The 17,204-nt window shown below is 41.1% G+C and overlaps 3 protein-coding genes across 4 annotated transcripts in view; 1 reads left to right on the forward strand and 2 right to left on the reverse strand.

Moving 5' to 3' along the window:
• Position 1: 1 nt before the first annotated feature.
• LOC118411787 (NLR family CARD domain-containing protein 4-like) lies at positions 2-6,308 on the reverse strand (the record flags this gene model as incomplete). The annotated part of the gene is made up of 6 exons (XM_035814275.1): positions 5,943-6,308; positions 3,320-3,475; positions 2,748-2,886; positions 1,972-2,099; positions 1,112-1,680; positions 2-722 (listed from the first exon to the last, which is right to left on the reverse strand). Coding segments are annotated over exons 2-6 (1,713 nt in total), but the record flags the coding sequence as incomplete, so codon positions are not given.
• Positions 6,309-8,567: 2,259 nt separating this feature from the next.
• On the reverse strand, positions 8,568-15,489 carry LOC118411607 (DNA-directed RNA polymerase III subunit RPC4-like). 2 transcript variants are annotated; one of them, XM_035814066.1, is made up of 10 exons: positions 15,327-15,489; positions 14,664-14,843; positions 13,365-13,414; positions 12,901-13,064; positions 12,375-12,508; positions 11,832-11,967; positions 11,412-11,530; positions 10,831-10,992; positions 9,310-9,456; positions 8,568-9,040 (listed from the first exon to the last, which is right to left on the reverse strand). In XM_035814066.1, exons 2-10 carry the CDS (start codon positions 14,829-14,831, stop codon positions 8,921-8,923), a joined length of 1,200 nt encoding a protein of 399 aa, XP_035669959.1. In that variant the 5' UTR covers positions 14,832-14,843; positions 15,327-15,489; the 3' UTR covers positions 8,568-8,920. The 2 variants fall into 2 exon arrangements, with proteins under 2 accessions (XP_035669959.1, XP_035669960.1); XM_035814067.1 differs by having other exon boundaries at positions 15,337-15,432.
• Positions 15,479-17,204, forward strand: part of LOC118411606 (cubilin-like) — an 87,779-nt gene continuing 86,053 nt past the window's right edge. The window contains exon 1 of the mRNA XM_035814065.1: positions 15,479-15,545. The gene's annotated coding sequence lies outside the window, so the exon portion shown is untranslated. The remainder of the gene's footprint in view (positions 15,546-17,204) is intronic.

Consider the following 17,204-nt stretch of genomic DNA (forward strand, 5'->3'; position numbering starts at 1 on the left):
TCTTCAGCTTTGTGGTCACATCGAAGGACCCGTCGTCAACAAAGGAGGGTAGAACAATCTCCACCAGTTCACTGTGAGGAGCACACTCGTACAAACAAGATAGACATAAGTTGTTCGCCAGCTCACTTTTGTCCCTAACTTCTGTCCATGTCTCGAAGAAGTAATGAGCGCGATCCTTCAAGAGCCCTGCCAGGAATATGCACACCATGTACATGTCAGGGTTCGGAATGACCTTCGCGAATTGTTCGACGGTAAAGCCTTGCTCCGACTCGGCAAGGTAGTATGCGGTGAGATACTCTTGGATCGTCTTGTGAAGGAAGCGCCACGGACGCTGAGACAGACGCCTTGCCCAAGTGTCCTGAGCGAGAAGTCCTACGTGAATAAGGTTTGGAATGTCCTCCAACTCTGGTTCCTGAAACACCATACGGTTTTCTTCGAGCCCCTTGAAGGCGACCTGGCCTAGGGTGACGAGGACGTTACGAACATCAGCGAGAACAAGTTCGGCCTCCGAGCAGGGCTGTCCGATCCGTTCGAAGTAGCGGCGCACCAAACATTCTATGAGTGTGGAGTACAGCTGTGTTAGTGTGGCGGGGAGGGCACCCTGGTTATCCTCCCAGAGGGCGCACAGAAAAACCGCATTCAGCGGGTTCAACGCGATCCCTGAGAGAGGAGTATTCGATCGGATTCGCTGGAGAAGACCGTCTGCGGAGGCCCTGTCTTCCCTGCGGAGGTAATGACAAATATATCCATGAAGGGTTTCATCAGCTTGAATGCATAACAAAGTTCTTTTTTTATATAAATAACCACATTTTTAAGAGATTATGGTCATTAAAACGTCGGTTCTGTGAAACATGTAGTTGTGAATGAAGACCCGGGTTACCCAATACCAAATATGGTTTACTAAAATGCTAGAGTAATAAAGTCATGGTTGTGCTATTGGTGCATAATCAAATATGACATGTGTCCCATTTAAGTGGTTATGATGGCAACATATGCAATAGACAATAAAGAATAAGTGCTAAGTTATCCTCTCTCTCTCTCTCTCTCTTACTCTCATCCTCTAAAGACATTTGCATAAATAACGGAAATGTTAGTATTGCAGTTGCTATACCTAAAGTATCGTTTGATGAATTTTGACAGGCTCTCTGCGGTGTGCCCCTCTAAGATGTAGGCCTTGTCACAGCTCCTCAGCAGGGGGCAGTTGCTCTCCGGCCGAGTCGTGATCAAGGAGAAGGCACGGCGGAGTGGAGACTTGCTGAACGATTCCGCCATCTTGGCCTTGTGAGGAGACCTTACCTCATCCAGCCCGTCCATGATGACTAGGATCTGCTCGGGGTTGGATGAGACAAAGTCCCAAATCGCCTCCACCTCGTCACTTCCTGATTCATCTGCTGCGATGATCTTGACGATCACATCTTTCATGGAAGGAAAGCTGATTTTATTCATCTCAACAAGAAACACCAACTTGAACTTCTTCAGTGAGTGGATAGTGCCCTGCGCCCAGTCGTAGGCGATTTTGTGACAGAGCATGGTTTTACCGATGCCAGCAGGCCCTTCTACGAGAACGCAGGAAGGCCCGTCATCAAAAAGCCACTCTTCCTGAAAGCTGTAGGACTTCTCCATGCAGTCTGCTGATACGCTTCGCCGCTTCCCTTCCACGATAGCCAAGTTTGTATAAACCTGCAGAGAAAACGCATATAGCAAAACAATATTGTACCGCAAAAGTAAAGTAAAAGTTAAAAACTCTATCTAGCCAACTAAACCTTCGAATTCGATGCATCAATATGACATACGCGGACAGGAGTCAAGGTCAGAGCAGTATAATTATTAGTGTAGAGTTATTTTGTCTTGGATGAGATTAATGCAAATCATCTTTGAGAACAAATAAACAATTAAAATTCATTCAACATGACCTATATCAGTTATGATGATGATGATGGTGACAAGACAAGCACCATGCGATTCACAAACCTCATCCAGATGAAGACGAAAAGCCGGGTTCCAGGGGATGGGCTGAATCCACCCGTACTCACACAGGTATCTTTTCTTCAGGTTCTCTCGACATTTTGCTATGGTGTCCTCCAGTAAAACAACGCCACCTGTGGAGATGAACTTTGCTCAACGGGTTATCAACAACAATAAAACCACCATGTCACACATATCCTTGTTATAGCAAGCAGGTTCTGTCTAGCATGTATAGAACCTCAGGTGGTTATAGATATTTCTGACTTTTTTTTGCAACGCAAGTATATCGTATAGTCTTGTTGTGATCAGACCTAGAATCAAAGAATTGAAGTTGATGATATCCTGTGTTACTTTCTACCTCCGCGAGTTTTACATCAGGTATTATTTTAAGGTGTCTTTTTGTCCGTTTCATGTCTTTCCTTGTCTTACCTTGCTCAGCTATGTATATTTCAAGACATTACGGATGGGTTGTGATGACGTTAGGTATTTTGTAGGCCTTGGGAAGACAAAGATTAATTGTGATTTTTGTATTGATTGAAAAGAGGAATGAATGAATAGTTTAAGCATTGTATCCTCAACATTAATTGCGTCATTTCTAATTCCTTTTCTAAATATAAATGTTGACCATTCTTTGAAGAAAAAAATATCAAACTACAGGCAATACGTAATTTAATAGTTATTTAAAAAATCTACTGTCGAGTACACAAGCAAACAACGACAGGACAACATATCAATTAAGACAATGTCTAGTTTAACCACAGTGTGATTAAAAAACACGTTACCGAGGCAGCCGTCTACATCCGTCGGTGCCCTCAACAGCATGTCGGCTAGATGTGGGTACCCGAAATCCTCCAGGGCAGTCAGGAAGACAGGAAAGGCCCTCGGTCCCCGTGTGGCCAGGATGTCCAGGAAACGCTCAACCTGCGGTGAGGAATTGTATGTTACTGAAAAGTGTGCTTAAATCATATCGCATGATCATGACTGCATTGGTTCTCGCTTGTTTTCGTCAGTCCCTACACATGGTTTATTAAAGAACAGTTTGTAAGAGATCTAGAAGTCAGATGGTCATAATCTATAAGATAATTGCCACCGCGTATAAAAAATTTGCGCCTTGCAACTTCGTTACAATATTTTACCAATACATGCATTGCCACCTATTCTAAATATCAAAATGAGTCACAGAGAGAATTTTACGAAAGACTTGAAGATGAAGTTGCGAACGTTTTCTGCACTCTGGTCTGTTCATGAATGCCCATGGTACTGAAATGCCTTCCATAGTGCCTTTTCGATATCATATACTGCATACATCTGAAAGTACACTTCAGTATGCCTTGGCTTCTAGTTAAAGGTCTACCTTTGATGCCCGTGTGCGTTCACATTCGATGTCCTCGAAGTGTTCCGGGTCCATGACCCCCTCCTGAATCATGTATGCCCGGACATCCTGGACACGGAGGCTCTGGACAATCTCTGTGCGATGGCCACGGATAGATGCGGCCTCCCATGGGTCCATCTTCAAGGGGAAAGGCATTGAGACATATATGTATGTTGCTGCATAGTAAGTATAACATGCTTCTCCCCCGAGCCCATGATATAGTAACTCGTAATATAGTCGGAAATATACTACCGCATACGTTCGCTAATTTATTCATTGACGTCACAGAATGACCCTAGAGGCACGTAGGCCCATGCTTGTTACAGAGGCTATATGTGAGTTGCGCGATATTAAAACTAACGTTGACATCATGCTAGTTCAACGAGAAGTGCAACCTTCTAGCAATGTTTTAGTACTTCAAAAAAAGATACATCAAGAAATTCAACATTTGGATGTAAAAACAAAAATGCATGAACATACGCAACGCAGGTGAAATGCCAAGCCTACCAGATGGTACAACAGAATAATAATGACCGCAGTGGTCGTTACAAGATTCTCAGAAACCCTCAGAATAAACATCGACCACTAGGTGACTCATCCATGGCGCCAAGAATTCATCAGTAAGTTTTACTTTAAATTTGATCGTTTATCAATACGGCCCATTTCAACTTGACGGCGATTGTTGAGTGACCGCACAGTGACCAAAATTGGATTTCCGTAGACTTTGATTTCATCATAGAAATCAGCTGAAGACAAAAAGTACACAAAGTGAAAAAAATCGCTCTTTGTCTTTGAAATTTGTTCAGTCGTCGCATCTTTAGTGGAAACTGGTGTCACTTAGGCGTTAATTACAAATCACAGTATATTGCACGCATTTCCAACTCGCTGAAACGTGACCCAATCGTCTGAACCATTGATCATTTTTGAGCGGCGCCAGGTCGTCATCTATTATTCTCCACACTTCTTCCCTGGTCCTAAACTAGATCATGGACGTATATCGCATTCCGTGTCCGTATAAATCACATACATTCTACGTAATACTCAACAACAAGGGATTTACTTTCAATGCATTGCCGTAATTTTTCATCATGATTTTGATCGAGCGGCGTATTAGCAAATCTCTTGATGAGAAGGAATGACTTAATATGATTACGTCTCACCCGAAAAGGCAAACGAGTGACGTATGGCGTTCCTGTAATTGCAGTTGTCCCGATCTCTTTAAGTTCTTCAATCATATAATTGACGTAGATTTGCTGTGGCATATATTATTGAAAAAGCCCTTCCATTGCATCCCAGTGATTGTAAAAACTAATCAAAGCGAAGTTCAAATCCCAGAGGACAACGATTTGTTGCCTATGGTGCCGAAACAATAAACGTAACTGCTCAAAGAGATAGTTGTCATCTGAAGCAAACAAAGGCTCCGGTTTACCCTTATTGAATTCAAACGACGAGTGGTTGTTTTGCATTGAGAATCAGGGATGAGAGAATGGTCTCAAGAGACAACTGGAGACATTGACGATCAAATTCATATCCGATGAAGTAACGTCTGCTTTACCTGATTGCAACCACAGAAAGCTCGCCTAAGGGTATAAGAGAGGCCACACAGATGATAATTTGCAAACAATGCAATCAAAGGATTTTCTGTTCTTAAAGTTTCCGCGCAATGATCTCGCTGACTTTTGTTTCTTGGTCGATAATGAAACCTTGAGGTACATGTCATCATCGCTGCTTCCTCATTTTCAATTCGACGATGGGGATCGGACACACCTATCCATTCGCACAGCACAATAATGTATGATGTCATCGCATAGAATCTAACAGCAACCCCATTTAGGCATTCTCATACATTATCTGTATACTAAGCAGGTAGGCAAAAATAACTTTATATTATCCCTTTTCCTTTGCGTTACCAGGATCATTTTATCTACAATTGTATCTTCTAGAAATGACATATTCTAAGATAATTTCAACATTGTTGTGTGGAATTATATATTGATCTAAAACACTATATATTAACCAAATGGCAGTTACATGTTCAATATGCACTATGCAGTACTGCCATGCCATGATATCATGAATACCAAGCCTCGTGCATTTTCAATAAACACATGCACAATCTACTGGTACAGAAAACACAATGTATCTGTAGCTCGGAGATAATGCAGGTCATCTTGCCCAGACGTCGGCGGACAATTATGGTTTATTAGCCTTAGCAAGGTCTGATAGGTCACGGTCTACGAGTGGTTTCAAAATAATATTTATGAATGTGCATACAATTACAACCTTAGTTACAGTCAACAATGAATCCTTGGCGTCATGTATGTCACTACTGGCGTTAAGTTTAGATACAATCATGGAGCGCGCGCCCATCCATAGTAAAACATTTATTATACAGCAGCTCGTCGCATAGTTATAGTCTGTATTTCCCATGAATACAGACTGTACGTCGCTACACAACAGTCTGGTAACACGTTAACATTGCTGTAAATTTGGCCTGCTGTTTCAAGTATCGCCGAAGTATGTATCCTCCTGACATGGTGCCAATAAGTAATGAAATAACGAAGTTTTCTCTTCCAAAACATGTCTAGCTGTCCAGGCCACTTACCGTTGCCTGCTCTCCTACAGAAAAGGCCGACTCGGAATATCCCAGACGCCGGGGTTATCAGACTGTAACCATCGGGGTGCAAACGGTCTGGTACAGAGGAAGGAGCCGACGTCTCCGCCCGAGGGTTACCTGTCTATCGGGATGGAGATAGCCACAACAATCCAGCTCTTGTTAGGGCGTTATTGTGGCCAAATACGGCAGATGTAAGCGGCCCTACCGTTGGCTGCTGCAGTGCCGTTATGCCGGTACAGCTGAATGAAATCACTCCAGACCGATCGATCTTTTCTTAGGGGGTCGACCATTGTTGTAGTGGAAGGGTGTCTTTACGATCAATATAATAAACTTGAAATAAGGGCAAAACGCACAGTGTAGCATGCATTTTCATTTCTATGTAATGCTGCAACGATGTTTTTCAACAATCAAATTTTTACTTCCAAACATTTGTGCAGCTAAAATGATTGACAACGATCGGCCCCGTCCTACTCACGAACGTGAGAGGACTCAAATATTAGCGTCCCGTCGTCTGTCAGAGCCATCAATCATCTACATGACGCTGAGGATTGCCGGCGCCCTGCATGATCATTGCCGCAGCTCCAACAAGAGTGAGTATTTTGGACAGGTGACCTGAGACTTTTTGCTTGCTGAAAAAAACTGACCAATCCTAGGTTGCCAACAAATAACTCTATTTAATGACTCTATTACTAGCATTTGCCTTTAGCATTTTGTTCTACCATTAACTAATGTTGATAAAGTTTCCTTAGCATACTAGACTTACTTCAAGTGACGTTCATTGAATAGCTGAGGCAAAAGAAGACTTGCCTTGCGATTGTCAATGATGAAATATTAATTCCTACATGAAGCATGAATTTTTATAATACGTCATGTAGATCAATCATGAAAACGAGAAAAAAATTTCACTTAACTTTTGCTCACGTAGTCTTGCAAACTGTTTAAGTGATCAGAAAATTAGCACATTTGATCGTGAACGGTCATTGTTCTCAATTACAATGTAAAAGTTGCTCTTTAAGGATCTCTTATATTTTATCTGATTCAGATAATCATAAACGTTACACCACTGATTAGGATAACGTGATTTTGTTTAATATTGTAAAGTAAAAGCTGCCAATTTCTATAATCAATAGTCTCAAGTGTAATTTCAGCGTTTTTGCAATGTCTTGGTTTTGTTTTAACGTACCATGCTAACATCACAAGTCTTAAATCAAGCTCAAGTTCGCAAATTGTATAGTCTTGCCCAGCGACACAAAACTAAAACAAACAGCTTTAATAACATCCTTTTACCATCTCATTTTAGGAACCATAACCTCAAAAGAGGGACTTCTACATCTTTTTCTGCCACGCTAATTGTATTTTTCCTCTTTTCATCAGATAATGTTGACGGGCAGACCTTCGAGGTCCTTACTGAGGTAATGGAAGGACCCTGTATCTCCTGGCCTAACCTGATTAACTCTATATTAATAGGGGCAGTAATTGGATAGGGGTGGTCTGAGAGTGCTCATCATTGAAACAGATGTACAACACAACACTCAAGAAGTAACCTAGCTACATTCAAACATTTGTTGACTGAAAAACAAGCATTTTTCGGAAGCCTTTAGATTGGTACATGCACATACTTGCAGGTTGTGCCTTCCTTCTTCCGTGTTTGGTCATGACAGGAGAGGTAAATGAATGTCGATGGTCTGGATGGAACAACTTATGTCTTTCCACAACACTGCACAGTACTCATGGATCTACTTGGACATGTAAGAAATAGACTGTTATAGGAACAACCGTTTCAAAGGTCATCTAACAGGATGTTCCTTTCTTTCTTTGTGCCTGGTCTTATGCTAGAGTCAAAGTTGTCAAACCAGGACCTGCAGACTGCCGGGTAGTTTGCGGAAATGAAAAAGTACACACAAGACCTTTTTTTTATTAGTAATGAGCATACTATGCATGTATTTCTTGACAAACACTTAAATTTTTTATTTCCTAAAACAGCTCAGTTGGGCCCCAGTTTGGAAACAGCACCCTATCATTAGTTCTTAGAATCCACCCCACTGGCCTATACGGGAGAGCTGGCGATGTCATAAAATCTAGGGACGAACAAGTTCCGAATCCTGGCCACCCATTCCTGGATACTGGGTCAATTGACACTAAAAAGCGGATCTTCTTCTACACTGATTTCCCCATTGGCCGATAGTACCTTCACCAGCTGGCGTATTTAACAATTTTGAGTGTCAAAAGGGTATTGCTATAGACAGCAATGGGAAGAAGTAATTGTGTGAATTGTTCAGGTCAAATAGTAATTTCCAGGCAGATTTACCAGTGGCATAAGATAGTATCAAAGCTGGCTAAGGAGTACAGCTGGCCAAAGGGAGTCATGAGCCACTGGTCAAAGACACTCTTAGATGGCTTCACCCATCTGGCAGCTTTTGATAGTATCTTATGCCACTGGTAAATCTGCCTGGAGATTAGTTAAATAGCATGCCATGGCTCAATCTCAAATACAGGCAATCCTGTTCTGCTGCCATTACAACTCTACATGTACACCACAATACTCATACAAGTACATTATGTTCTCTGAACATCCCTTTGAGTGAATCACATAAAGCTGAATCAAAACTCAAGCGGTATCCATGAACTGTTTATTTACATTTCTTGATCCATACATTATTAAAGACAGTCACAATTTTTGTCAGTCTGGTTAGAAGCTTCAGAATCTTCACAAAGTATTGAAGCAATAAAACGTACTGAGCCATCTGTGAACCTATACTTCCTATTAGATGTATATGTATATTAAACCACTTAAACTCTTTTACAGGGTATCTCTTCCTGCTCCAAAAACTCAGATTAGATGGTAAATAAATGACAACTCTGCCAAATGAACAAAAAGGACGCTACCTGTATAGAAGTCTCCTATAGACAGGGTTTCCAAAGACATAACCTACATGTACTACATATATGTGTTTACAATGTAGGTGCTAACTCAGCTTGAGTAAACTGTTAAAGTCAGGAGTGCAGACTAGTCTGTGATTCACAGGGCCTAAGATGGTCATGTCTCCTGTCTGTTCCTCAGCATTATGTCTCACAGACACCAACTCCTGAAAAAGTAGATACAAGAAAACATAGCATCATGCTCGGTAAACAAAATATCAAAGAAAATGTAACTGAGAAGAGCACTTTTTAATGAGTTTTTTCATGCTCCTCTTTTCTTCAAAGTTCGAGTGATCAAAGCCAGAAATTCAATGTAGCCATAACAGCTTAAATCTCCAAGCAGATCGTAGCAGTTATGGACAATACTATGGATACTACTATGATTTTGCCATCAGAAGATCTGCTTAGAGATCATGTAGATGTAGCAGTGCCTGACCTGGTGGAAGGAACAGTGACTTCCCATATTGACATCGAGAGCGACGTCCCCCAACACCAGCCGTGTCCTGCCTGACTTCAGGACCTGCAGCTTTCCGATGTAACCCTCCGACATGTTGGGCAGCACTGAGGCAACTTCAGCTTTGTCCTAAAATTACAACAGACATGTTTATGTTGTACAAGAAGCTTTCTTTCTCTAATCCTTACAAGAGCACTGCCATACCAGGGCTTGACATTCAAGGTGAGCAAGCTGACAGCCTTCATTGTTGTGCAGCCAACAATGAAGCTGTGTATCAATTTTTGACTGTGGGTGCATCGGTTCACCTAAATATTTGTGTGGGGTTGTTAACATAATGGTACTCTAGTACACTTGTATAGATGCACTAGTGCACCTGTCCCCCCAAACAAATCTCAAGCCCTGTAAATACATTCAACTCCCATCGGCCTGAAAAATTTGTAAACTGATAAAGATGACGATGAGCTTGTTCAGTATCCATTTCATGTCAAAAGGGTCAAACCTCAGGCAGAAAGTACACCAGGGCACTGACATCATCTGAAATGTAATTTGTAAAGATTTGTGACAACTCAGTTGCGCACAAAAACAGATCCCAGTTTACTCTAAATGCCTTCACTTTGTGTCTAACAAAGAATCATGTGGGAAATCATGGTGAAAATCAAGGAAGCTTTTCATCACATTACAAACACAAAACATTATTGTGTGACTAGAGGTATAATGTCAATGGAAATAACAATTTGGTGTACAAACTCCTCAGATGACTGACAAGCAAGCTGGGCTGATATTATTGTGATTAATTTCCCATGGCAGAGAAAATATGTACTTTCACAGTGGTTTGCAAAAGAGAAATCTATCTATATTAAATTAAGGACTAGGTTGACATGAGAGAAAATTCCATACACACAAGTAATGGAATCTGTTTTCCAGACAGCAATTTCCACAATTGGATTCATGACCAAAGTTTGATCTTGTTAGGAATTTTTGTAATAGTCAGAGGGTCATTTTGTTGTCTAAGTGGAAACTGTGAAAATCTAATCAACTTTAAATCTTACATTTCAATTTGCTGTTGAATGTGCAGTTGAGGTTTATTCCACAGATGTCTTTTAAAATTCAAAAGTGACAGGGCATAAGAGACTCGGGGATAGTAAATTCTCTCCAGGGCAAGATTTTCATCTTCACCTCTGTTTTGTTGGACAGAGATAGGTTACATGTATGTGCCTAAGGCATGAGAAATCTAACAGAACAGCCTTTTCAAACATGGTTTATTGTCCTGGGGCATGTTCCCCGAAGACATGTATAACTTAACCACCTGAAACACTATTTTTCACACTTTAAGAGACATATTCTAGTGCTGTGGCAACGTTACGGCAACGTCATAAAGTTTTGATCCTTTCCATCAAGGAAAGCAGAGCAGTGGAAATTTTCGTTACCCCAAAGTGTTGAAATTCCATTCAAACTGGGATGGAAAGGCAGATGCTAGACAGCTTTGCAGACGAAACTACACACCTCTTCCTTTTCTTGTTTGATCTTCTCTTCTTCCTTCTTGACTTCTCTTCTGACATCATCATCTCGGGAAGGTGGGAGGATGGGGAGGGTGTCCGGTAACTGGAAGAACAGCATTTCACCGTCGTTCCCAGCCTTACTGCAGAACAACTCTGAACAAGTGACCTGTACAGGGAGGTGCAAAACAGTTTGTGGTCATCATCTGGCCACCAACACTAGTGCAGATTTCGTGTAACAATTTAATCTATCCTACATCACTCTAATTCTCTATCTCTATCCCAGTGTTTCTGATTAAACAACAAGTAAAAGTCAGTTCTCTGCAGTGAACTCTGCCTCTAACTAAGTTTCAACAAAAGGTGTCTTGCTTGGTCCAGTTGCAATTAATGACTTTGTGATCAAGGCATGCTTTGCTTAAATGACAAGGGATCTGTAACATGGTCCATATCTGACACTGTCATACAATTATCTATCTAATAACTATATATTGCACAGTTACCAAATAGCTACCACCAGTTAACAAATGTTGCATAGCTCATGCCACAAAATCAGATAAGTCATTTCTGAAAAAAAAAAATTTCCCTCACCCTTTTGCCCCGTCCCACTTCAGATTTAACCCGGGAAGGCGCTGCTTTGACAGGTGCAGTTGAGACACTTGGTTCAGTCAAATCCTCCATCTCAACGTCATCTACAGGCTCTGACTTTACTACTCATAGGGAAACAAAAGAAATGATGTCATGTGGTTGAGGGTTGGAAAAGAAGTTGGTTCTTCAACAAAGGATCACTGCTAAAACTATGCTACGTGTAGATTACAAATTTCCAACAGCTACATAATTTTCATTAGTAGCACTAGGAAGAGATCTATTTGCAGCTTACAAGTATACAATCAAATTATCTTGGAAAAATTGTACCTTTACAATTGTAAGAAACCCCTGGACCTGGAACACAAAGTACTTCTTCTCACCATCTAATAAAAAGTATAGAATGAACTAGATGTAGGGACAAACCGTTGATGTTAGTTTTGACATCTGTCTCCATCTCCTCCTCTTCCTTGTGCTTTATAAGTGACCCAGTTGTTACTAGAGGCACCTGCACTGGCAGGAGACTCTTCTCTGTCTCCTTATAGCCCATGTCACTGACAAACTGAGACAAAAAAGGAGCAACAAGATAGTTAGTCTGACAGTACTCTTGTATAACAGTATGTGTTACTAATATATATGAAATCATCATCATCATAGTTCATCCTCGTGTGAGGTGCAGCAGACGAAGTTAGTCCTCCAGAACTGCTTGTCCTTCATCGCAGAGAGTAGCTCTTGCCCTTCCAGCCCTGTTTCAACCTCAATGAGTATATGTATATGTATATGTATATGTATATGAAAAGTATGACAATACATAACAAAAGTTAGCATGAGCACATTTTCAGAGCTTGACATTCAGAAAATGTGACTCGAGCAGTAGATAAGTGTTAGCACATGCTGTGCTATATGGACTTGACACTCAGATGTATCAATGATTAGTTAAGTACTAATAATCTTATCCCTTGAGCTTACGTCATCTCTCTGCAGAGCCTTGAGGATTTTCTTGGTGTCTTCCTTGTTCTCCGGGATGTCAGTTCTACTCCCAGCCTTGAACACAGGTGCAGGCATGTCAGAGGGACCATAGGACCCACCTCCACCTCCTCCTCCTAGGAACAAGAAATGGTCTGAACAGTTGATTAAACAATAGAGTGCTGTGTGTCTGACATACATGTAGGACAATTGATATCACTATCACTGACATATGGGGACAATTACTAACCAATCAAAATAATGGTATACAAGAACAATCAGATAAATTTAAGGTGGAACTACAGCTGTATTTGAAATCTATCTTTACCCAGTATAAGTTTTCATGCCAAACAATTACTTTGCCCTTTCATGTTGTCCTCTTGGGCTTTGCTCATGAGCATCCATCTTCCATTATTTCAAAAATTAAGGCTACATTTTTTATAATTTACATTTTATTACAGTGTGGTCACACGCTTTTATTTTCAGCAGATAGAAATGTAACCAGTACATGTAGTAGCAGTAGTAGTACCTCTCCGGACCTGTCTCCCAGCTGGACCATCCTCAAAGATGGAGTGTGTCCTGATGACATCGCCCCTCCCCCTACCTCGACCCCTCCCCCCACGGCCTCTCCCCCTCTCCTCTCCCCTTTTTGATGACTTGCCCTTCTGTTCTGGCTTGCTTGTAGATGATTCCCTTAGAAAAGGTGTGTTGAAATAAAGATATGATTGACATCAAAATGTGATTGAAGAACTGGCAAAAACTCTTTAAAAAATAGATGTGTTCTGTCATTCTGTATGTATGATACCATTATGATAATATAATTGTAATCCTCAGCCATAAAAATGCACATGTAACGTTACCTCCCATTGAGACAATCTCATGAGACAATAAAACAAACAAAAAAGATTATGCCAGATTGACTGACCGCACTATCTTCTTCATTTACATTTGTAGTACTGACACATTTAAGCATCTATCTATGCATGGACTCACCCATTTTTGTTCCTCTCCTTTCGAACTGGAATGTTGGGGGTAAATGTTTTCTGTAAACAGAGATTACATTTTCTATGTGCATGACATACAATTTTGCAAACAACAGATAAAGAGTATATTATGAGACAGGAAACCACCATTAGATTTCATAATGCATAAAGAACAAATTCCATACAACACCATTGCTGTTAGTGTTAGCCTGGGTACCATCCGGAAAGTAGTTTGCTCTGACGTTCATTATATACTATATACAGTCGCTTCTAGCTCTGACATTTATTACACACTATATACAGTCGCTTCTCTGTGTTTCCGTCTGGGAACGCGGACTATCTTAACGGCTGAAATCGTCTAAATTTTGGAAGCAGGCGCTGATTGGTCCCCACATATGAGTGAATTATGGAATGGGTTCAAGCGATCGTTCGAACAGGCGTTCCAACACCGGACAAGCTCTCCGTCAGCTTGAGGGAGGGCCTGTTGTCATCAAACGAGTGATCTAGAACCTATTCCTTTATTCGCTCATTAACTGACGTATACCACCAAACAGTTTGAATGTGCGTGTCTCCAGACGGATAGCAGAAGCAAACATCTGAGGAGCGAATTACTATCCGGATGGTACCCAGGCTACATTGCTGTCACACCAACATAAAAGATTTCATTTGCAACATTCATCATACACACTCTAAATTAACTTATAATATACATCACAAAACATTCAAAGATAATGACTTAAAACTAAAAACAAACATTATAGAATATTTACACGAGCATTCCCTTACCATATTTACACACTAGTCTACATTTACTCCATCATCTAGACATATGCAGTACTATATACTATAACACATTTACATATTGTTGCAGGGGCCATTCCCACTGTTTTTTTTGGCTAGGGTTTGCTCCCTAGGACTTTTTTTACAGGGGTGTTTTATCCCCCTGGATTTTTTGTGCTAGGGTTTCATACACACTCTTAGTCTTACTGAACACATCTTTACACCATGTCCAATGAGCAAACTACAAAAAATTGAAATACATTTCTTTGAACTGCAGGTTTCTCTCCAACAGTGATTACATGTAGGCTGTGAGTTTATTGTCTGTATGTATGTACTGTCCAACTCCAAGTGAACATAGTGACCAGTTCAGAAATTTGCATTGCAGTTCATGAATAAACTCATTTTGTGAGGCTTACTTAATGCAAGGCTATTGCTTCAGAAGACAGAGTCACTCTCCCAGGACTGATTGTGATAACATGTAGCTGAAAGACATTAGCTAAGAATATCTCTGAATCACAAAGCGACATACCTTAGGTACACCCCCTAACGTGAGGTCCCTGGGACTGCGTATGGACGGTAGCCTGCGAGGGGCCCCCCGCCCTCGTCTGGCCACCAGGGGGGAGGACGGCGTGGCGTTACCTGACGTTCCACTGGCGCCAGGTGTGGGGCGGCCTGCCCCGTCCTTATTGGAGGCCATACTTCTGCACTCCTTCATTACAGATACAACACAAGGAATAAGCTCTGTTGTTTATGTTTCCATTTCAAGGGCATTTGTGTCTGCTTGGTATTAATCCTTCTTCAGCTTGTTTTGCGTTAAGTCTTAACAGCAAATAATAACTACCTATTAGGCCATTGTAGGCTGAACAATACTGGATCTCAAGCTATCCTAGGCTATTAAAAAAAAGATACAAGTACCATTTAAAAATTCAGAGAAATAAATCTAACATTGCAAAATCAACCAAGACTGAGCGTTAACGGTTATTTTCTCAGTATTACCAAGAGGTCCTTTTCTAACAAGCTTGGTCCAACACGCATTTTTCCCGAAAACAACTTTCCGCCCGCGCCCCCCTCCCTCAAACAACTAAATGTGCGACAGTAAAACTTGTATGGTTCTTGTAAGAATAACAATTGTACATAAGTAGTCTTGGAAGTAGTATGCATATCACTAACGTGCACAAAATATCATTCTCACCTTTATTTACCTGAAAATATGAAGATCTCCGCCAGCTCTGCGCGACTATGGCAATCACTAGTTGACGTTTGACCCTTGACACCGGACGTAGAATCAGGTAATCTGGTTATCCATATAATACCGGAGCAGCAGCTCAGGGGAAGCATGGCTAACACCTAGCACCATGTGTACCCAGCCCGCCAGCGACGGCAGATGATGATAGGATCAGTACGCTTACGGGTCAGTGTACTAAGGCTTGGCTTGTTACGTGCCTTTTTTTAAAAATAATTTTACATGCTGCGATTTTCAGATATAATCAGAACTGATAAACAAGACTGTGGGAAAATGGTCGACAGTCCCCTCCCAAAGAATAGCCCAGTCCATAACCTCATGTTGAGCATGCAGGAAGAAGACGATTCCCCGGACGAACAAACTTAAGTCTCTGAAATCAATTGCAAGCACCCTCAAATCTCTTTTCATCCAGAAATCATAGCACTTAAATAAACAAGGCGTTCAGCAATGGGCGAGATATAGACATGAGAGACAGCGTCTTGTGGAAGAAAGCCGATGAAGACAGTCTAACCATAGATCGCTCAAGACAAATGTGACACTAAATGTATCATAGGCTCTTTTTAACGCCCAAATGGCCCGGTACTTTGCGGAAACAATTTCGTTAGTGCTCAGCATCCATCATAAGTCCTCTTACAGAAATCAGATAGCATGTGTAGCGACAGGAATTCTAGGTAACGTTAAATGTCAAAGTTAAAGTCCCCCTAAAAGAAAACATGACCTATCTGGACATTGTTATGCAAACACAGCAAATAAATAACCCTTTTCTCCCTCAACGTTAACCTTGAAATTAAGTCGCGGTGAAATTTTTTTGTTGGGAAGATCTACTTAAGATCACTTAAGTGGTAGTCATGACAAGTGGCCGGCAGCCATGTTGGAGTTTTTTCTACCATCGTAAGATACATCGATGTCATAATGAAAAAGAATGCATAGGTTATATACCATCATATAATAGTCTCCACTTATAGTTATAAGTCATCTATTTGTGAAAGGACTTAGGATACTTACTTGAGTGTACACGCTTGTCATCTGCAGGTTGGAAAGTAGACGCTAGGTGCGTGATTGATTCGCCACCCCAACCGAAATTCACAAAATGTAGTCACCGGGGGTACCCCTATATTCCTCCGAGGGCTACACTAGTCCCCTCCGTGTATATTTTGTGTTTACAAACCATACAATCAACTCCTCGGCCGTGGTCCTACGTATACTGTTATTGGACAGTGGAATTCATGGATTTAGCGTTTTACAAGTATGGCTTAGAGTGTTCGTTAACGGCCCGGGTCCCAGACCCTAAACTTAACACTAATCCTAATTCACGACTGACTTTAACAGTGCAAGCCTTTCTAAGTCGTGGAACTCATCAATGCACACTCTCAGGAAATATACAAGTCACGTCCAATTCCCACCTTGTATTATATTGAGAACACCTTGTGCCATGATTTCTGGGTGAAAGGGGTTCAGGATCTTCATCGAAGACGATTGACAAACATCACCATCGTCCAACCTATCATCCGTCACCGTGAGTACTGCACGAACACCCTTTCCTTCTACACTGTCTGTAATTTATATTTTTCAATCACGTATATTTTATAAGTCAAAAAGTACAATTGTCTGTAATGACAGATACTAGCTGTGTACGCATTACCAATTTGTTTAGTAAATCGTCATTTAGAGTTAAAAAGTTTATGAGAACTCTTTTCCTTCGAGACAGGACCTGTGTGATGTGAGGATCTCTAAATTGGTCGCCATGTTCAGTGGATGATGGTACCATATGCATAACAAGTCGGGTACATTTGGCAAGATACCGGTAGAAGTCGCTGTTGAGCAGCT

This window comes from Branchiostoma floridae, chromosome 3 (genome assembly GCF_000003815.2).
Source record: "Branchiostoma floridae strain S238N-H82 chromosome 3, Bfl_VNyyK, whole genome shotgun sequence".
NCBI classification, from domain to species: Eukaryota; Metazoa; Chordata; class Leptocardii; order Amphioxiformes; family Branchiostomatidae; genus Branchiostoma; species Branchiostoma floridae.